Below are 22073 nucleotides of genomic sequence, written 5' to 3' on the forward strand. Positions count from 1 at the left end.
ATGTAATTATAGACGTGTGTAACGGTTGACATCGGCATTAAATACGTGTACAAACTCCTATTTAAAAATCGATTAATCAATTTATAATTTCGAACTTGTAATTTTTTTTTTAGAGAAAGAATTATGTACGATTTTTATCTTACCTCTTCCTACGATATATTTTAATTCTATTCGTTGAAATCTATGGAAACAATATGAATAATACATCGTTGTATACTTTAATTCAGTAGAAACCAAACAGTTAATACTCTCTATTAAACACAGCTACTTTTTCCTAATGTAGCAAACGTCGTGGTAGCTTTGAACGACATTTTATTATTTGAAATTATGATTAATCATTTTCTAGTAATGTTTGCACTTCTTTCGATTCATAGGCTGCACTATTTAATGAATTTAATAACGAAATAATGTCAAATTCATTGCAATGTCCGTTAAGACTCGGGAACTACTGAGTTCGATAACTTGATGCAATATCGAAGTATTCGATATATCTCGATTACCACAGTAATAATTCACACCGTCTGAAATATATAATCGATCGTCGATAAAGTAGTCTTAATGTTCAATTTACTCGAATCATTTGAATAAATAAATATTACTCTGTTCTTCGTTAATGATATTTACTCATAATCCATTTATTGTTAATTTTATCATTTCCGCTGTTAATTATATGTTTGTTTTTTTCTCTATTTTATTGTAAGTATCTATGTAATCTATAAAGGCGAAGATCCAACGGAACCCCATCGCCGCTTTAATTGAATAGAAATTACTTATCAAATTTTGTTGTATAATTGTATAAATTGTGAAGAGTGAAGATGAATTTTTATTATTGTTTAAGGCCTTAGGCGTCCTTTCTATATGTCGCATAACTGTATTATTATATTAATTTTGTGTTCCATAATTGTATTATTACAATAAACTGAATAAAAATATACATATGTATTAAAAACATTTGAATTAAGCTTACGATTAAGTTACACGATTGTATTATAGTAGGAAAAATAGCAGACACCCAGTATAGAAAAGCACTCCGCGTTAATACACAGCGAGCTACTTTATAAAGAAAGAAGTAGATCCAAGATAAAAATATGTTTTCACCGTGCGGGTGGGGAATGCACACCGATGCATAAAGCGCATAATCGTACACGCTTAGAATCTTTTGATCTCTTTCGTATATACGTATATGTAACATCCTAACTGGATGCTTGTGTCACTGTCGTGAATACTCGCTTTCTCTGGCAGTAGCGTATCTACGATCTTTCTCGACAGCGATATATCGATTTATATTAGATCTAAAATTAAAATGTTTCCACTTTAAACTTTCATTTTATGATTTTAAATTATATTAGTTAACATTTTGCAATAATCTCATTTTTTTCATCAAATTTATTTACATATATTCCCAATTTGTTTATTAATATTTTTAAATTTTTCGAATTTGTTAAAAAATTTAACAGATTATTTAATATATTACAATGAGGAATATTCATGTTGCAATTTATACGATTTTAAATAAAAATTGAAGTACAATAGTGGGACGAAAACAAAATATTAAAAATAATTTTTGTATAGTATGCTTGTCATTACATTCCTGATTAAAGAAAGAAACATATGTTTCTTGTGTACATTTCAAAGCATACAATTTGGCATATGAATTAGATATATATTTTTCAAATAAAAGAAACAAGTCTAGAATACAAAATCTCAACATTATTATTCTCTGTATATAATCCAATCATAATTCATTCAATTATATTGCAATATAGGGAAAATCATTTTGTTTTCAAAAGGTGTCATTAAATTAATAAAGAAACAAAGATTTATCTTCGTATTAGAAAAAAAAGAAAAGCTTTTAAAAAATATCTTCTTTTAAGAAGATATTAAATTTATATTTTCAATCCATTTCAATCGATACAATTTTATTGTAATTAATCAGTTACTGACCTCTAGCGGCGTATGTTGCACGGTAGAAAAGTAATATGTATTTTTTAATGTCTCAACATTTGCGGTTTACAAAACTCTGAACTTTGTAATTAATATTTATTTATGGTTTCAAGAATATCAAGTTAGAAATTGTGGGTGTATTACATAAATTACATTTCTAAACACAGTTATCTTTTTGAGAAGAAAATGCAATGAAAACATAACCTTATTTACAATCAACAATGGTATTATTTCTTTTTAACAAATTCTTTATAACAAATATTAATTAAATACAAACAAAATGTGAATTACCTGCTATAGATATTGTATCTTTGCTTCCATTTTAAAGTTTGTTTCACTTTGACATTTTTATTATGTAAACAATTTTAAGAAATTGCATAATATAAATACACGTGCAGATCGCCAAAGTTTATGTTTCTGCTATTTTGTTTAAACACGTTTATTAATTTGTGCAACTGAAATAAATGAAACAATATTTTGTCCAATATTGTTATATCCAGTGTATAATTTCTATAAAAACATATGCTGTGTTGTTTATCAAGTGGCATTTTTAGTATTTAACAATGGATGGTAACCAAGTAATGGGGAGGAAAATGATAAAACTTATTATAATTCTTATTATAATATAGATACATTCTTGTAGTGAACATCAAATTTGATTATTGTGTTAACTCTTGTCACATGAAATTCAAGAACTTTGTTTTTGAATTTTTATATAAGCAAATGTATTTATTTTTAAAAGGTTATATTCAACTCTCATATTTACATTTCTCACACAGAGATGTATAACATTTCTTTGACATTGTTTATCATTCAAATATTATTTAAATTTTTTTTCTTTTCCTTCAATTTCTTTGAATTTGAGGTAATTGTAATTGATAGTCTATTTTTAATATTAAAGCTAAGTTTCACATGTAACCTCATACATATATCTTGTCAAGAAAATGTAAAGTATAGAATATATTTCAATTCTATAATTTATTTTGTCTTATTATGTTGTATAGGAATTTTCTTTAAAAATATATATATATCATTAAATTTATGTTTCTATCTTCTTTTTGCTTTAAATTTCAAATTATTTTTTATAAACAATGTAAACCTCTTATTGATGTTTACATAGTAATCAATGTTTTAATCTGACTTATAAATTTACGTGCAAATTTTTGTCACTTGTATTTTTAAAGGTGCTTGATAATCTTTTTCAAAAAATACAAGAAAAAGAAATATCATGAAGAATCTAACAACAAAACAATTACAAAGAATAGAAAAAAAGAAAAAGAAGATGGCTGCACTTCTGGAAATAACTAAATTAAATGATAAAGATAGAGAAGCCAAAATGCTTAAGAAAACTGTTAGTATTCTTAAGTTATAATATTTTTATATTTGTAAAGTTTATATGATAAATATTGTTTTAGTCTACAATATTAGATGAATCAAATGATACAGACAGCAATGAGATTTCTATGGAAGAAAATGTAAAACGTAAACGTCCATGTGATGAAGATTTAAAAGAAACATTTTTGGATAATTCTATTAAAAAAGAAAATGAAATGGATACAAAAGAATCAGATACGCTTGCTAATAAAAAGCCTAGGTTTGTAATAAAATGATTATATTTAATTTGATACATGAATATATATTATTGTTATTATTATTATTATTATTATTATTATTATTATTTTATTAACTATTATTTTTGATGTAGATTAAGTGGAGATGATTATTTAAAATTAAAACAAGAATTGAGAGAACGTAAAAAGAAACTTAAAACAATACCACGATTTCGTTTGAAAGCAGTTGGTGAAAGTGCTAGTTTAACTATTAATGTTAAAAGTGAAGATAGAATTCCTATTTTTCTTAGCGATGTACAACATTTATTATTGTACTCATTACATGGTCATCACTCACCCTATATGCCAACAAGATGGTGTCATCTTGAAAAATATAACAGGGTAATGTAAATATTAAATATACAAAATAGTAAAAATGAATTTCTGAAATATTCAAATTACAAATTTTTTGAGAAGGTCGCACACACTGTGGTTCTTGTTGTTGAAGGACTTTCTCTATATCATTTTATGGCTTATGAAAATATGTTTCCACATATAACATCAAAGTTGGAACATAGAGTAGAAGTTGTGACACCAACAGTCTATGGAGGATCAGTAATAGAAGAACTTGCAGCTGTTCCCATAACCGGAATACAAAGCGATAAATTACTTAAAAGTATGTGCATTTTAAAATAATAAAGTATTTGTATAATATGTAAATAGCATATTTGATTTTTCAGAATATGGATCATTAGAAGCTGCATTACGTAGTAGCGGTGATGTAATAAAATTATTACGAACTGTGTTTCCAATGCATGGAGTTCCATCAACAAATGCGGAAAAATTTAAAACAAAATATGGTCTTCCTGGAACTGATAAATTTCCACGTACAAAATTACTTTTATCTTTATGTCAAATGGTAGAAGAAAATTATCCTGTTCCACTGAAAGGAGAATTAGCAAAAAAGTTAGTACCAATAATACAAATATTTTAAAATATTGAATTTAGACATTAAATAAACAAAAATTTTATATTTAGATATGGAAATTATATAATGACAAAAGATGTTTATGTAGAAGCCAATGAGAGATCTCCAATGATTGGTTTGGATTGTGAAATGTGTAAAACAACTAGTGGAGAATTGGAATTAACGAGAATATCTCTCGTAGATGAAAGTATGAAAGTAAGTTCAATTTTGAAGTTATTAGAATAAGCAGGGTATACAAATTCTATTAAATTCTTACCACAGATTATTTACGATAGTCTGGTAAAACCGGATAATCCTATCATGGACTATCTTACTCGATTCAGTGGTATAACAAAAGATATGTTAGAAGGTGTCACAACTACGTTGTCCGATGTTCAACAAATATTGAGAAAATTGCTTCCTCCAGATGCAATTCTTGTAGGACAAAGTTTAAACTCTGATCTCCATACGTTAAAAATGATGCATCCATACATCATTGATACATCCGTAATTTTTAATATTACTGGTGACAGGTACATCATTTTTTCCTCTTTATATTACAGTTATATTCCCATAAAAATTTTTTTAAACAAATTGTACTAAATATTGTATATAATTATAGATATCGAAAATCAAAGTTACAAACTTTAGTGAGAGAATTTCTCGGTGAAAGAATACAAGAAAATATATCTGGCCATTGTTCAACTGAAGATTCACAGGCTTCTATGAAATTAGTACAATTAAAATTAGCAAATAGTGTAGATTTTGGAGATGCTGTGTTACTTGGCTGTTGCAACATGGAAATATTAAAGATGGAGCCAGAGAAAATGACAGATGATCAAAGATCATTAAAAACTGAAATACAAAAATATGCCACCTCAATTTTCAAATATGTAGTAAAGGATAAAAAAACTGCTGCCATTGTGGGTAACGGAGAAGTTATGAATGAATACTCGAAATATTTAACTTCTTCTATCAATATTATGGATGATGAAAATTTTAGTAAAAACGATCAAGTATGCAATCAAGTATTTAATCTTAAATCAACTACGTATATTAATAATATCTGATATCTATATTATGATAATTTTATTGTTATGCAGGTACGTCTTGTAATCGCGGACAATGATAAACAGGCCGTCCTCCGAGCTTCACAAATAGCTATGGAGCATGCTTTTACTTTATGTCATGTTAAGATAGAACAAGAAAAATTAAAAAATGATAAAATACAAAAAACGTTCCGTACTGTAAATAAATGGGTACATAAATTATGGCAGCATATGGCAATGAATGGTTTGGCATGTATTATATTTACGGGAGAAAATAATGCAGCAAATGGTGCTTGTTTTTTGAATTTGAAGAAAGAAATATCTGAAGATTGTACAATACATGTTTGAAAATAGAGAAATTTATAGAGAGAATAACTAAATACTAATTTAAAAGAAAATTATTAAAGAAGTATTATTCTGTCAATAATATGAATTGTAAAAAAAAAGCACGAAGAACTAGAAAACAAAGTCTCATAATTAATTCTCATTCAATAATTATTTTATAGAAATGTACAAATATCATATTATTAATAAACTTTTTTACTCCTTGTAAATTTAATGAGAATTTTTACAGTATGTAAAAATTTATTTAACAGAACATACACATTTATAAGATGGATATCAAATTAAAGAGAATGTTAAATTTAATTTGTTTGTTAATTGATTATTTTAAAATTTTTATTAAACATTAAACACTCAATTATTTTTATATAATCAAAATATGGATTATTTGAAACATACAATAATAATAAAAATAATAAAGTTGGGAGTTGCAAATAGAAACAAATATTCATATCGTTTTATTTTTGGATTACATCTTAACTTTATCGTATATCTATAAATAAAGTAATATTGAACATGCATGCAAGGATTTTGACTAAAAATACAATTGTATTTTATATTAAAAATATACATTATTTTATGCTAATAATAAATTACAATTACGACATGGAAAATAATCGCAAATATAAAAAAATTAAAAATAAAAGGACTTTTAGTCATTTATTTTTTAATTTTACGAAAACAATTTTTAAAAGTAGATATGTAAGCATTAGAATAATAAAGACTAAGATAATTTTGGGAACAATTAATTTTTTTTAAAATGCAAGGTAAATAGAAATATGTATTCTGTAAATTAAATATTAACTTTGTAACCAATATAATATTTAAAACTATTTTATAATGCCTACAGATCATATAACGCAAAATGTTTTAAAAATTTAATATGGTTTATTATAAAACTTTTGTTTACCTAACATTTCTTGCTTTTTCAAATACATTAAGTAAGCAGAAACGGGCTGTCGTGAATTCCTAGCAAGCATCTTTTCCCGAAATGAACTTATTCTTGGAATTTTCTTGCTTTTTTTAATTGTTTGAATATCAATAACACTAAATTGAGTTGTACTTCCAGAACAACTTGGTAAAGTAAGAAAATCTTCTTCTACGGTCATATTTTTTACCTTTATAATAGGTTTGGAATTAAATGTCGAAGATTCTTCTGATATTCTCCTTTTTTTCATTGATTTTAATGGAACATCCGATAAATTTTCAAGTACATCATCAGCAAGTCGTTTCGCACCTTTCCCTTGTTCTTTCATTTTACTAGATTCTATTATTTGATTTTTGGATTCCAATTCTTTAATCTTAATTTCTTTTTGTTTCCGCATTTTTTCTGTGTGCTCTTTCTGTTTCTTCTTTTTCATTTCTTTGTTAGCTTTAATACTATCGGTAGTGCTTTTTAACAATTCCATCGCATCATCTCGAGCTTTAGAAAATGTAATCGTTTCTGGTCCTTCATCAGAATCAGACATTGCATCTTTCAATTGTTGCTTTTTACGAGATGCTACAATATTTTCTAATAATTTATACTTTCTCTCTTCCTCTGATAATTTTTTAGCTAACGTGTTTTTAGTCTGATTTAAAATATCACTTGATAATATCTGGTTTTCTTCAGGAACTTTTTTAACTGAAACTTTTCCGTGCTGCAAAACATCATCTTTTATTAATAATTTCTGCTTTTTGTGTTTCTTCTTAGACGGTTGCTCATTCGAAACATTCTCATTTGATAAAGAACTTGAAATTTTCTTTTCTTTCTTTATTATTTTACTCTTTTCACTTGTAAAATCTGAAACGCTTTCAACTTTTTTTTCTTTCTTTTTTTTCTTTTTTATTTCATCATGTATTTTTTTATTTCGACTTTCTGGTTTTGTTTTAATTTCTTTATTTATTTTTTCTCGTGTTTGCACATCGATATTATCTCTTTCCTTTTTCTTTTTTTTCTTTTTCTTATTTTCTTTTTCTATTTCATTATTGTCAATATTGGTAATAGGAACAAACTGTTGAGTTGTCTTTGTTAATAATGAATCATTATCTTTTTTAAAGTCATTTCTAGATAAAATAACATTAGGAGTTTCTTCAAATGTTAATTGCTTTCGTTTTTTATGTTTCTTATGACGATCGCTTTCTAATATGTTTCCTGCTACTTTAAGCAATTTTCTTTTTAATGAATCATTTATATCCGCTGTTGTTTGTTCATCTTTGTTTTCGTTTTCCGTTTTATTTTGATCATTCTGTATGCTGCTATTACTAGCAATTATTAATTGAACTTCCTTGGACTTAGCATCTAATTTTAGTGTTGGTGCACTTTCGTTTAATTTTTCTTTTTTCAGACATTTTGTTGTACAAGTTGTCTTATTTTTTGAAACTAATGCTTCTTTGTTTAATTCTAATATTTTAGACGACATTGGTCTTGAGAGATTTGTTTCTGTTGTTAATTCAATTAATTCAGATGGTAAACTTCTATGAGTAAGACTTTCATTGACTTTTATATCATCTAATTTCTTTAAATTTCGTTTTTCCTTGAATGTCAAGTTTTTATTTCTTTCTTTGTTAGAAGAATCCTGTTTTTTAATATCACAGATTTCTTGTTTAGATATATTTATTTTAGGAGTACTACATTCTATTGATTTTCTAAATTTTTCTACTTTAGATAATTGGGACTCGTTTAACTTTTCTATATTCTCACTTACAAGTTCCCCAAAATCTTGTTTTTGTTTTATTTTTTCTGTTTCAAAAAACAAATTAGTATAACTATCTTCCTCGTCGTCTTTTTCTGTCTGAGATGTATCTATTTTAACTTTCTTCTTCTTCTTCTTCTTGTCACTTCCAATAATTTGAGATATACTTAAATCATTAGATTTTCTTGATTTATTTTCTTCTAGATTAGAAGTATCCATCAATTTACCTCCATCTTTTGTCTGAGATGTATCTACTTCAACTTTCTTCTTCTTCTTCTGGTCACTTCCAATAGTTTGAGATATACTTAAATCATTAGATTTTCTTGATTTATTTTTTTCTGTGTTAGAAATATCCATCAATTCACTTTCATCTTTTGTTTGAGATGTACCTAGTTTAAGTTTCTTCTTCTTCTTGTCACTTCCAATAGTTTGAGATATATTTAAATCATTAGATTTCCTTGATTTATTTTTTTCTATATTAGAAGTATCCATCAATTTACTTTTATCTTTTTCATCGATATTTTTATTGTCATTTTCATGTTCTTTTTTCTGAATTATTTCTTCTGTTTCTTTTTCATCTTCTTTAACATCCTGTTTATTATTTAAATCATTTTCAATTTCAACTTCCTCCTCCTCGCTTTTAATTTCTTTTTCATTTTCATCTTCATCTTCATCTTCATCTTCATCTTCATCTTCATCATCATCATCATCATCATCATCATCATCATCATCAACTACAAAATCTGCAAGATCTGATCCATTATCATTTGAATCTGACGATTCCGTTTCTGATGCTCTACATTCGTCTCCTGGCACATCATCCTCAGGAAGTTCCAAACCATCAAAATTATATTCCATTTTGATGTCAGAATCTATAGTGTTAGATTCATCATTATCGTCGCTACTGTCGCTTACTCCACGAAATAAAAATGTTGGTATTTTCAATGATTTATTTGTTGAATCATCAGAATCAGAAATATTTCTACTTTCATCACTTTCATCTTGCTTCTTCCTAAACTCAGCTTTTTTCAATTCGTTGTCAGATTCTTCTGAGATTTCTACATTTAACTGTTGTGGTTTTATTTTTTTCTTTAAAGAAGTATTTAATAACTGATCTTTTTCATTTTTCTTAGCAGATGCAACTACATTTTCACAATTAGATTTATTTAAAGAATTCCTCTTTTCTACAGTTTCTTTATTAAATTCTTCAAGTTTGTTTGTTTCTTCTTTCTGTATTGACTTATTAAGAGATTTTCGTTTTTTTGGTACATCTTCTGACAATTTATGTTCATTTAATGATACATTTTTTTCCCCTACTTTATATGATTCAGATAAACTTTCATCTTCCAATGATTTTTGAATAGATTTATTATTCTTAGAAGTAGAATGTTTATCACTATTTTTTGTCAGAGATACATTCTTATCTACATTTATTGACATTCTTACATCTTGTGTAATATTTTCTGTATCTTCCATTGTATTCCCTTCTTCGTTTCTATTTTTATTTTCTTTCATGAGTTTTCGTTTCTTTGCATTGGAAGACTTATCTTGACTATCATTTAAATTGTATTCCTCTTTTAATGTATCCATAAGTTTTTTTTCATTCTTTCGTGCTTTCATGAAATCTGTGAATGCTTTTGATATAACAGTATCATCCGAATCATAATCAGAAGTATTTGTTTCTTTATTTGTTTTCAGATTTTCCGCAGCTAACCATGCTTCTCTATCGACTAAAATAAGATCACATTCACCTTCGCTTTCATTTTCAGTTGAGTTTAAATGTATAGGTTTTTTATTAGTATTGTTATCCTGTCCTTTCCATTCACTAGCTAGAATATCTTGAAATACATTTGTCATATTTGTATCAGAATCATTATCATCAATTTTCATGTTTTCTTGACATTCTTTAGACACCACTTGATTAACGTCTGAATGTTTCCCATTCAATTCTAATTTGTTTTCACATTGTTTCTTCAATGCCAAAGAATCAGTACAGAAATCATCCACTACAGAAACATTCTTTGAATGTTCTCCCCTTTTAGACATTTCTTCAACAAGTTCAGCACGAGTCTCTGCAACAATGGAAGAGTCACTGCTTTTAATCACATTATTTACATTAATTTCATTTATATTATTTAAAACAGAATCTTTTAGGTTCGTATGAGTATCTGAGGATTTTAACAAATTGTTGTTGTTAGAAGGTAAATTATCCATTTCATTCTTTTGCGAACAATGTATATCCTTGTGCTTTGAAATTAATTTCACATCTGCTGAATTCGGCGAATTAATATTACTTGATTTTGGAAATGTAATTAATTCTGTATAATTTATTTCATCTTTTTCACGTACATCTTCTGATATGTTTAAATTATCATTTTTGTTTTTTGTATCACACTGACCACTAGTTACACATTGGCTTGTATTATTTTCTTCAGATTTATTCTCATTCATATCTTCTTTTAGATTTGAAGTATTCATTTCGATATCTACATTTTCTTTACTTTCATTGATACACATTTTCTCTGTTTCATTTAGTTCAGTGCCAATTTCATTGATACACATTTTCTCTGTTTCATTTAGTTCAGTGCCAATTTCTATAGGTTTATTGTCATCTATTGTATTGATATCTTTTGTATCTTTCACAATTTCAATACTATCATTTGAACTTGAATTTATAGATACTTGTATAGAAGTTTTATCTAACTTTTCACTAGATGGACTGCCAATGATGAATTCTGTTTCTGTGTTTACAACTAGTTTTTGTATATTATCGGATTTATCTTCTTCTTTTGTTGAGACATCCAAATTTGTAACTGATAAATTAATTGTATTATTAGTATCATTAGTTTTTTTGACAGAAATATTTTCATTTGACATTTCTAATAACTGTATAGAGTGTCGACGTTTTGGTGATATATTTGTTCCAATCCAAGGATATTTGCTTGTTTCTTCATCTGACTCAGATAAAGATTTTGAAGTTTGCTGTGTACTAGAAGCTGCATTTTTTGTATCTTGTATGTCAATATTTGTTGTAAGATTCTCTTTATTAGAGTGACTATCATGTTTTTCTATTGAGTTATTTGAATCATCAAGTTTTAAATCTATTTCTATGGACATGTCTTTTTTTTTAGAATCACTATCTATTGACAGTTCTATTTCTGCAGATGTTTCACTACTTTCTAGTGCATTTTTATCATTATCTGGTATCTTTTTATCATCAGCAGATACATTTTTTTCAACATCTTCAACATTATTAGAACTATTTGAAGAAAGATTTTCTGAAGAATTGTTGTATGGCTCCTGAACTGTTGTAAATGTAAATTTAATTGTTAGTTCATATATTATTTTCTATTTAAAAAAATATTATTAATAGAATTGTTAGTTAAAAAGTGCAAAATTTTTTGCAAAAATTGCAATCTACTTAGAATTAATATAATATACTAAACTAAATTATAACAATAATTAAACTCACCATTATCTTCTAAATGTTTCTCATCTATACTCTTTTGGCTTGCATTAAGTTTATTTTTGGAAGTTGACAATGATTCGTTCTTTTGTAGTGTCTTATCAACAGTTTCCGCTTTTAAAATTCAATACAGCATTAGAAAACTAGATTTTTTAAAACTTAAGTATATCTGTAAGATATAATATACCTGTTTCTTTAATTTCAATGACATTAGATAATGTACGATCTAATGTCACAACGGCAATCTTTTTACATTCTTTCTCCTCTAAAACCGTTGCTTCTGAGGGTAACATTGAAACTCTTCTTCTTGTCTTAATAGGTGTACTTATTAATTCACTCTGATGCTTGTCTAACTTACTTGATGTCATTGCTTCAGGTTCTATGGAACTAGCTCTTGTACTACGTCTAACTCCTGTTGTTGGTGGAGACTTAGCTTCTGAACTAGCTCTTGTAAAACATTTACTGAGCAACAATAAAAAATAATATATAATTATAAATAATAAATTCATACATGCACACACACGCACGCACACACAAATTACTAATTGTACCTTCTTCGAGTGTTGACCTTATTAGTATCATTCAAAGCATTGTTTCTGGTTTTCCTTGTTGGTGTGCCAACATCTGATTCTTCATTAATATCAGAGAACACAGAATTTATTTTGGAACGTAACGTTCGTCGACTTTCAGCAGTAGTGGGATTATCCATGGCACTTCCTCGTTTCTTGATTTTTGCAATCTGTATATTGCCCGTATCGCTTATAGGTGAATCTGGTGAAGACTCATTTTGTTTTGTCTTATTTCGAGTGCTACGACGAAGTGGAGAATCAAGCAATGCTGCCTCGATGTGAGCACGGGTCTTGCGGCCTACTGTTTTAAAGGCAAGATGAAGAAAAACGAAGTAATACAATCGAATCTCGCGAAATATGAATTATTTGCCCCGAGATGCATTAAAATAAGTATTTGTGCAAAGTGTTTGTACTGTTAAACTGACAAAAGTAGAATATTTAACGCTGAATCGACCGTTACATTCAGTAACTGAGTGAGTCAACCGCGTGCGCAGAGATTAAAAAATGAAAAATACAAACCAGATTTTACGCCCATCTCTTCATCCGAGTCTTTCGCGAAACGTGGCATTGTTATTCAAACAATATGCTAGCAATAATTCGTACAAAAGAAGATTATTCACCAAGAGATTACAAATTAACACGTGTTACGCGAATTCAAACTAACGACAGATTCAACCTTAACCACGTTGCGCGCATAACATCCGCTGTAGAAAATGTTTTCAGAGCCACCAAGTGACGAAATTCGGTATTGCTTCAATTCTTTCGTCAAGTTCGTTAAAAAAATTTCTCTTTTGCAATTTGAACAATTAACTATTATAGAACTGGATTTGTGCAAAAATTTACAAATTTGTGGCGCGTCTCGGTGGAACTAACAAAACTTTTAATTTCGTGACAGATGAAAAAATTATTTCGTAATGACTGTGAAAAGTGCGGGAAATAACAAAAGAAACCAAGTCAGCGCGAAACGATCAAAAATACAGCCACAATATATTTTTTGTAAGTCTGTTTTCGATATTATCTAAATTTGCGTAAAATAATTTGCTTATTTAGAATTAATATTTATAGTAACAAATAATATTCGTAGAAATGCATGTATAGTAAAAGTTCTTTTAATTATTCCTCATTCGCGTTACCCTGAAACTGCCGAAACTTTTAATCCATATCGGAATTGTAAATATTAAATATCATCTGGCGACGTTTACATTATATAAGGAAAAGAATAGTTTGAATATATTCTATAAATTTATAATTGTTTTATATTATAATTAGAATAGAAAATCATATTTTGCATGGATCGAAGGTGATCCATTTGAGAGTGTTATGCACGTATTATAAAAGAATTTGAGAGTTAATTATATTATATATATTATAAAATCATTTACATTTATTTAATGAATTTAATTTTTAAATTTGAACTTTAATGTTATATTTAAAATTTAATTAAGATTTAGGAAAACTCTAGTACCAAGCCCGGCTAGCTCAGTCGGTAGAGCATGAGACTCTTAATCTCAGGGTCGTGGGTTCGAGCCCCACGTTGGGCGATGTTAATTTTTTCTTATTTTTTTCTAAAATAAGTTTTTACACTATCACATTAATATTTATATACGTGGCATTATAAATTAAATGTGCATTTATTTTCGGATACAATTACTCATAATTTATTGTCATAGTTCATAGTTCATATCAAGTAGAAAATATCGGATTATAATTATAAATGATTTATGATTTTTTTATTAAATCGAGTTTTAATGTAAAACGACATTTTAATATACGTATAATATTAGAAGTCACCATTGCAATTTATTTGGTCCATTTTGTGTGTTGTCTCTCATCGTGAATTAGGATATCAACTGCAACTTAAAAAAGTTGTTGAAGCTTTTGTTGTTGCTTATTGAGAGGAAGTGAATGATTCACATGAGTTGTCTTTTACAGCAATTTACACAGGGTATCAACGTATACATATTTACGAGTCGGTTTGGAACATTTCGGAGAGAGAAATCGCTTTAGTTAGAATTCGTCAGTGGAACAGAATTGTGGAGAAAAGCGTTATTCAAAGTTAGAAAATTAAAACTGTGACACTGAAAGGACATTTAGTAGTAATGTGATAGATGTTTGAAAGGATATATTTTTTTTTAAACTGCAGTTAAATAATATAAGCAAGAAATAAAAGCAATAGTTTAATATTTTTAATAATACATATAAGTGAATTTACTAGAAACTTGGGAAATGCATTTTATCTTCGAACTTGCAGGTAAATCAATTTTAATAAGCAGTTTAACGTAATTTGTAATCGGGATGTTTATGAGTTTACGAGGGAAAAATGCGTATAATACGCAAGAAAGTATAAAATATTCAAAGTAAAATATACCATAATATATGAAACGATGCATTTTCTAATTTTGTTTCTTTAATTGTGCTTATAAAAATGTGAATTTGCACGAAACACTCAATAGTAGACTTGATGCAACGCCGAGATGAGCCATTCGTTGTTATGCTGTATTTTGTGTTTATGATCGTCTGCGCGTCTGACTATTCTGGATGCTTCACTACTTACGAAGAGCGAGTACAGTGAACTCTTTATCGCCAAATACAGATCGGCTCGTGTTGCAAAACATCGGATTTTTAAACTAGTGGCTCGTATTGCAAAATATTGGGATTTACAATTGAGAGCTCGTGTTACAATATATTAAGACACGAGATCATCGGATCGCATTGCAAAATATTACAATTTACAATGAAGAAGTCGTGTAGTAAAATATTAGAATTAAACATAACACATTGAAAATATAAGCTAGGAAACAAGGTAACACAAGATAAACTTACTCTTGCTTTTTTTTTTTTGAAATGCAAAGTATTTCCTTCGAGAGAGAAAAATTATGAATTTAAAATTAAACAATGCAAGTTTTCATTCGATGTAGTTTTTCTACTTAAAATGTACGATGGCCATAGAAATACATTGAAAGCACATGATGGAATGGAACATTTCTCATGCTGAGGTATAAATTCACTTATTGGTTCTTAGAAAGCTTTATTGATCGAATAAAGTTGTTCAATATACAAGGACAAGCATATGCTTTCTACGTGAGTGTAGGATAATATCAAAAAATATTTTTTGCTCTTTCTTTTTTTGGGGGAAAAATAATAATACCGTGAAAACAATGAAATTAGTAAAAATACAGTTAATGATAGACTTTCAACAATAATTTTTCTATATTCTTTTTAGACCGACCTCCGTTTTCATAGTTTTATGAAATTTTCAATAAATTTCTTTTTCATACTTTTTGCACTTAATTCTTTAGAGAGGACTTATTATATTTTTATAACTTTTCTGAGACCTGTTGGAATTTAAGATTCCATTTCATTTCAGAAATTAATATTTAACTTATTATTCCCAAATTCGAGTCCATTATTGTCCATCATTATTAAAAAAAAAAATCTGTTTTAGAATGATCAGTTTCCTTTTTTTAATTTTCAACAGTCGTGTCTTAGTTTCATATAAATTGATGTATATACATACTTTATTTCACATTACTTTCACTCGATGTGATTACCTATTTTTTTGGCCCCTCGAATTTATTTAAACTGTTGTAACTCGGGGAGATCCCTACGTTCTGGTCAACTATTTCTGCTTTCCATTTCGTTGCGTGTGCTATCGACCCTGGACAACTTCGAAGCCCGGGATCTTGTACTTTGACCTAATTTTACCAGGCTACGCCTCCCGTGCTCCTTCAATCAATACTTCTTTCACAACTTTTATAACATATCATTTCCTAAAGGAAATCGATTTGTTTTTATCAAACAGTTCGTCACTTGCATCGTCAGTATCTGCGATATGAAAAAAAGATTTTCAGAGTACCAGGCCACCAGACTTTAGTCCAGTAAACTGGAGTAGGAAAACAGGAAGTAAGAATTCAACGTAAACTTCCGTGGGAACTGTTAGATTCTTCAACCACGCAGCGCATACGAATGAATCATAAAGAAGTCCGAGAAGTCGCTTGTCTTTATCAATTCCTTTGCATGCAAGTATCTGTATCCAGACTTCCTTCTCTTCTTTCACTGTTCCGCTCGCAGTTTCGAGCCATCTGTTTTTTACTGAGGTCATACATAATACAGAGTAACAGCGACAAATATGATTGCTTAAACGAAAAGAGATCGGCCAATTATTTAAACACGTTGCAATAGCAACGTCCCGAACAATCTGCACATGCTTTTACAAAGAATGTACAAGAAGAACAAATTTTGCGAATGTTGAAATTATTCTGTCATAGAGTGGATTGATCGTGCGCACTTGGATTTTAAACAAACAATAAGTCATATTTCGTGTAAATAATTTTTATTGAAACGAGCTGGGAGAGATCGAATTTATTTATTTAGTTGCGAGAGAAAGGTGAATAATTCGAGTTGATTCAATCAATTCTTTCGAGTCGTCGTACATCGTATCTGTAAATTTCGAAAATCGTCGAAATAGAACTACACTGTTCAGACAGAGCCATGAATTTGAAAGCGCGATAAACAAGTAATTACGAGACGCCTTTGACGGAACGAAAGTAATTATTGATATATACATACATATTTTTTACGATAAGCGTTCGTACGTTACATCGACGCAGGTGCATTGACTCTAATCGTAGCCGCATTGGCGCAAGGTTGAAGGCCAGCAGCTCGAGTCGTCCGATTCAACGCAAATTTCTGCCCCCATTTTTGGACGAACAATTGATTTATACCAATAAGAAGCAATCTAATCGCCGCGACGAGCCTATCGTCCGTTCGATGGAATTCGAAAGAGTTTTCGCTACGCGTCAAATTCACTCGCGTTGTTTGGAAAATATTAGGTCAAAAGTATTGAGCCCGTGGTGGGAATTCTATTTCCACGACTAGCAGGCTTGTACATCTTCGTAAAGTCACTGGCACTTATCTGGGTCATTAACACCACGAAAAAGGAACGAGAGGGACTCCTTCTCCCTTTGGATCCACCGGTTGATTCTGACATTTGTTTGCTTTCAGTTACTAGCTTTCAAAGAAGTTAATGACGTTAAAATGATAATCTCGGTTTTCAATCGCAACAAAAGGCAGACAATTGTTTCGAACTTATTTAGCGCAAAGATTGATAATCTTGGAATTAATTTAAAAAAATTGATTCGAGAATTAATTCTACTTTTTCAGATCAATATGTTTATCGATATATTTATGTTAAGGCCGAGAAATATTATTCCGAATATTTCTCTCTCCGTTACTTGAACCTTGTATTAGTATTTACAATTATTTTTATAACTTCTCTTCTATATATTTTTACAAAGTGAATTCTCGACGGAATATTTCGTTTGAGGTAAAGCAGTATCGTTACTGCTCGAAATAAATAGTATATAATTATATAGTTTGCAAATATTTTATTGTTAGTGCGTTATCTAATCTGGTTGAACGGTTGACAAGAACAAAATTCCGCTTCTTATTCCATATTCAAAAAGAACGTTGCACTTCTTTTCTGCACTTTCTTGCCAATTTATGTTTGAAAAATTTATTACAGATTTACTCGTTTGTTTAATTTACGTTTCTTATATTTATTTATTATTTTTTATATTATTTTTTATTTATTTATATTATTTATTATATTATATTTATTTATCATGAATTTAAATATTTATCCAAAATAAATATTTACAACAATATTTGAAGAACGAAATATAAATCAAAGATTCACTTCTTTCGTCAATCTTACATATATATATATATATAATATAAAACAAAATTTAAAAATTTATTCAAAATAAATACCTACAACGATATTTGTACAATAATGAAATCAATAAATAAATCAAAGATTCACTTCTTTCGTTAATCTTACGTATATATAATGTAATAACTCTGTAATGTATAGCTAATTAAAACACACCAATTACATATGAAATAATCTGGCGTACGAATCCAATAGCAAACAATAAAAAAAATTAATAGAAATTAAGACAAATTCAATGCAACAAATCTCAGAAAGTCGAATCGAGAAAAAGAAGGAAATGTAGAACGAAATCTCGCTCGACTAAACAACCCCATTTCGTTACTTCATCTCGTCACAATTAATGTCCCCTTAATTAATGTCCCCTCACACCGGTATACGGTGTATTTTTTTTTCTTCTTCATTGCATTGTTTCTCGTGAAAAAAAGTTGGCACTGGGCATGAAAAGGGTAGAGATGCCCGGCGTCTGCGCGCCGCGACGCGTGCTATGTATAGCCAATGATAGGTCTGCCGGGGCATCGGTTCCTTCGTGCGAATTATGTATGTTCACTCCAGGCTTGGTCATCGGGCAAGACGCACGGTATTATGTTTGCACCTCGGAAAAACGAGCTTGCAACACATTGAACAACCACAATCGTCGGCCTGACAGCTCGAAACGTGCACGTCCACGAACTGGTTTTCATCCACGTTTCATCGCCGTCTCGACGAACGAGCAAAAACGAACCCCCGACGAAATCCGCGACGGTGTACACAGTTGTTTCCTCTTCCGGTCAGATCGATATCACACATACGGAGAACAAATTTTTCTCTCCGATCGACGAGCAAGCCTTCGAGGATACCTTCCTAACGTTTTGGGTGAGATTCGGACGAGTTCAGTTCACGTTAGTTGAGTCAGTGGATCGGAGACGAGTCGTTTCGTGAAACACCTTTCGGAAGGGGCAGGGAAAGAAATGCGAATTTCGAGCGCGTGATTTTCTAAGGACACGAGCCGATGGTGCATGTTCTTCGCTTGTGCAAGAGGTATTCCTCCCGCTGGAATTTCTACTGATAAGGGCGTGTGCGTATCGCAGTTGCTGTTTACACAAGAAGGTAATTACTGGTGGAATGTGCTCAGTGTTGTCCTTTTGTCTGTTGAGATTTTTAAAATGCCTGTTGTCCATTTTTTCCCTCTCTCTTTTTGGAGAATATTCCTCTCAAAGGAGAGAAAAAGAAAGCAAATCTCACGTTTTACGGCGAAATTCTCGAAATGCATCACGTGCGATTGTCGGAACAGATTGGTGATCTCGTGCAGTTATTACAGAGTGTTTTTCACAGGGAAGTGAGTCGAGCGCACTTTCGAACAACACGTGATCGACAGATAAAGCTCGATAAGCTTGTAAATCGAATTTACTTTAGACAAGCAAGTTTTACGCAGAGTTCGTAAAATATTGATGCAACTAATAGTTAGAATCCGTGATAAAAAAACAAATTTTAGATATGTAAGTGTCTGTGATAACGGGCCAACTTAAAATGTAACTCGAGAGAAGTAAGTTGAAGCTTTTTACGAACTTTGGAAATTCGTCGATGGTTTCGTTGTCGAAAGATAGAAAAAGATGAACGAAAATTGCAATGAAAGCATATATAGATCATGCAAGAATTATATTTTGAATTATTTTGGAATCACGTTGTTCATTTCAAGGTTCAACTAATTCATGAAAATTTCATTTAGGGGAAGCTGCGATTTCGCAAAGAATTTCACAGAAACAATTTTCAATCCCACAAATTATTCTGTGTAAATAAAGTTTTTGGAGTTTCGATATTCACTTCGACATGATACAGCTTAAAACTCTGACTTCGATCGTGCTCAAGGTATAAAATGAATGATCGTTCGAGAAGCCCTCTGGTTAGGTTCGATCTCGTTATACTTGTGTTGCTACTCTAATCCTGTTATAGTTCTTAGTAAAAGAATTTTACTTTTCAATTTGCAGTCTATAATGCAACCCCCCCCCTTTTTTTTTTTGTTCATTTCGAAGTATATATCGTTATTTCAAAAAGTAATATAAATTTCGATTCAACCTCGAAAAATAATATAAATTATTCTTCTAGAGAAGATTTAGAAAATCGCGAGAGTAAACAAGTTCCACAAAATTGTCGTCTTAATTCGTTTCACAATTACCAAGCAACAACGATTGTTTAATTGTTAATATTTTCTTCCCCCGGACATTTTAATGTTCACGATGTTTTCTTTTCGGTAGATGTTAGTTCTGCAAATTATCGTTTAAATTGCTGCGTCTGTGTTTGGAACGCTTGTTAAACAACGTCTTTGTAAAGCGGTGCGCAGGCTATAAATTTACTGGTGAACGCGTACAAATATTGAATGAATTTAATTAACAATGCAAGATAAAATTAAGCTTCTCTAAACGCTAGATGATTCTAATTTTATTTCACTGTTTTATGAATTTTTTAAATCCAAGAATATTCTGTATAATTTCGAACAGTAATAATGGTACTATTTTTAATATAATATTTAATAATTTCAGAATTTTTTTTTTTGATCATAATTATATTAGATCAAAAAAAAATTCTGAAATTATTAAATATTATATTAATTATGATGAAAAAAAATTATATTATATATTAGATCATAATTTTTTTATGATCTAATATAATATAATTTTTTTTTTATCTAATATAATTCACACGATTATATTTTCATTGTTTTACGAACATGAATTGAAGCATACGTTATTGGTTGAGCTTGAATTTCTCTTTTCTCGGATGAAGTCGCGGATTCGCAAGATTGATGACGTAGAAAGAAACAAGATATACCGAACGCGAATACTCAGAACCATGGGAAATAATCGATACGTGTTTTCAAATACTGAGGAAATTGCACGGTAGCAGCTTCTCGTGTCTAAAATTCCATTCAAAGAATCGATACATTAAAATGGAATTCGCAAGGGAGAGATTCAGAGAGACGTGTGTCACCACTTTTAGTTAATTAGAAATGATGAACATCTAGTCTCGAAATACTCGACCATAAGGTTACAACAAATCCTCGAAGAAGCATATCTTGATTTGATTAATTAATTTTCATAAATTTCAAAATGCGTTCTCCGTATTTCTCTGTATTTCCAAGGTGCTTATTTTTAGACGTTGTGAAATTACGAGGTTTAGAAATTGCGCAATTTTATCCCCGATTTCCGTCTGTAGTAAGAGATAGTTTATCACGAAATGAAACTCGGGTGTTCCGTTACGATAGTGAGATAATTACGACGTACAATTTTTTACGTGTAACTCTTTACCAACACATGTCTGATCGCTATACGTACATATCACTTAAAGAGCCAATGTTTTCCTGCTCACTCGAATTGATTAAAAATTGAAAAATCAGGAAGAGAGAGGGAGAGAGAGAGAGAGAGAGTAAGTTAAAAATACTTGTTTATACTTATACACAACTTATCTTGTTTCGCATTTTTGAAACAATCAGTTCGTTGAAGTAGGAAACTAAAATTCCGAAAATAAAAATTCTAAAATGTAACACACCGAACAATATTCTAACACGAACGATTCTAATGTTGTTTAATACTTTGTATTTATACACAAAATTCAGCGTTCAAATAGCACACAAATTGTTTATTTATAATCTATGCATTCAAACAAATCTTGTCTAAAATTATCAAATCGTATGATTTTACAACAGATGCTGTTAAATGATTTATTTAAATGCTAAACTGCAATATTTAAACAACACAGATTATTTGTCTACACTGTGTATTATAATTAAATAAATTCGTTTAT

General features: G+C 29.4%; 3 protein-coding genes and 1 non-coding gene across 8 annotated transcripts in view; 3 read left to right on the plus strand and 1 right to left on the minus strand.

Moving 5' to 3' along the window:
• Positions 1-1941: 1941 nt before the first annotated feature.
• Positions 1942-6156, plus strand: LOC122527902 (small RNA degrading nuclease 5). 4 transcript variants are annotated; one of them, XM_043652475.1, is made up of 10 exons: positions 1948-2168; positions 3129-3295; positions 3360-3538; positions 3650-3896; positions 3972-4170; positions 4235-4460; positions 4533-4677; positions 4744-4994; positions 5084-5477; positions 5565-6156. In XM_043652475.1, exons 2-10 carry the CDS (start codon positions 3173-3175, stop codon positions 5856-5858), a joined length of 2058 nt encoding a protein of 685 aa, XP_043508410.1. In that variant the 5' UTR covers positions 1948-2168; positions 3129-3172; the 3' UTR covers positions 5859-6156. The 4 variants fall into 4 exon arrangements, with proteins under 4 accessions (XP_043508412.1, XP_043508410.1, XP_043508414.1 ...); XM_043652477.1 differs by lacking the exon at positions 3129-3295 and having other exon boundaries at positions 1942-1974; XM_043652479.1 differs by lacking the exon at positions 3129-3295.
• Positions 6157-6474: 318 nt separating this feature from the next.
• LOC122527898 (uncharacterized protein MAL13P1.304-like) lies at positions 6475-13283 on the minus strand. 2 transcript variants are annotated; one of them, XM_043652471.1, is made up of 7 exons: positions 13082-13283; positions 12545-12863; positions 12181-12455; positions 12000-12107; positions 9250-10599; positions 9012-9195; positions 6475-8876 (listed from the first exon to the last, which is right to left on the minus strand). In XM_043652471.1, the coding sequence occupies exons 1-7, from the start codon at positions 13128-13130 to the stop codon at positions 6731-6733; spliced, it is 4431 nt and encodes a 1476-aa protein (XP_043508406.1). In that variant the 5' UTR covers positions 13131-13283; the 3' UTR covers positions 6475-6730. The 2 variants fall into 2 exon arrangements, with proteins under 2 accessions (XP_043508406.1, XP_043508407.1); XM_043652472.1 differs by having other exon boundaries at positions 6476-8876; positions 9012-9183; positions 9247-10599; positions 12000-12110.
• A 747-nt stretch (positions 13284-14030) lies between these two features.
• On the plus strand, positions 14031-14103 carry Trnak-cuu. The gene has a single exon. It is a non-coding gene; the product is annotated as a tRNA-Lys (tRNA).
• A 4725-nt stretch (positions 14104-18828) lies between these two features.
• LOC122527906 (BTB/POZ domain-containing protein 6-B) overlaps positions 18829-22073 on the plus strand; it is a 28827-nt gene continuing 25582 nt past the window's right edge. Inside the window, exon 1 of the mRNA XM_043652485.1 lies at positions 18829-19382. Coding sequence (XP_043508420.1) covers positions 19292-19382 — 91 coding nt within the window. The 5' untranslated portion in view covers positions 18829-19291. The remainder of the gene's footprint in view (positions 19383-22073) is intronic.

This window comes from Frieseomelitta varia, unplaced genomic scaffold (genome assembly GCF_011392965.1).
Source record: "Frieseomelitta varia isolate USP_RPSP 00005682 unplaced genomic scaffold, Fvar_1.2 scaffold_238, whole genome shotgun sequence".
Lineage (NCBI taxonomy): Eukaryota > Metazoa > Arthropoda > Insecta > Hymenoptera > Apidae > Frieseomelitta > Frieseomelitta varia.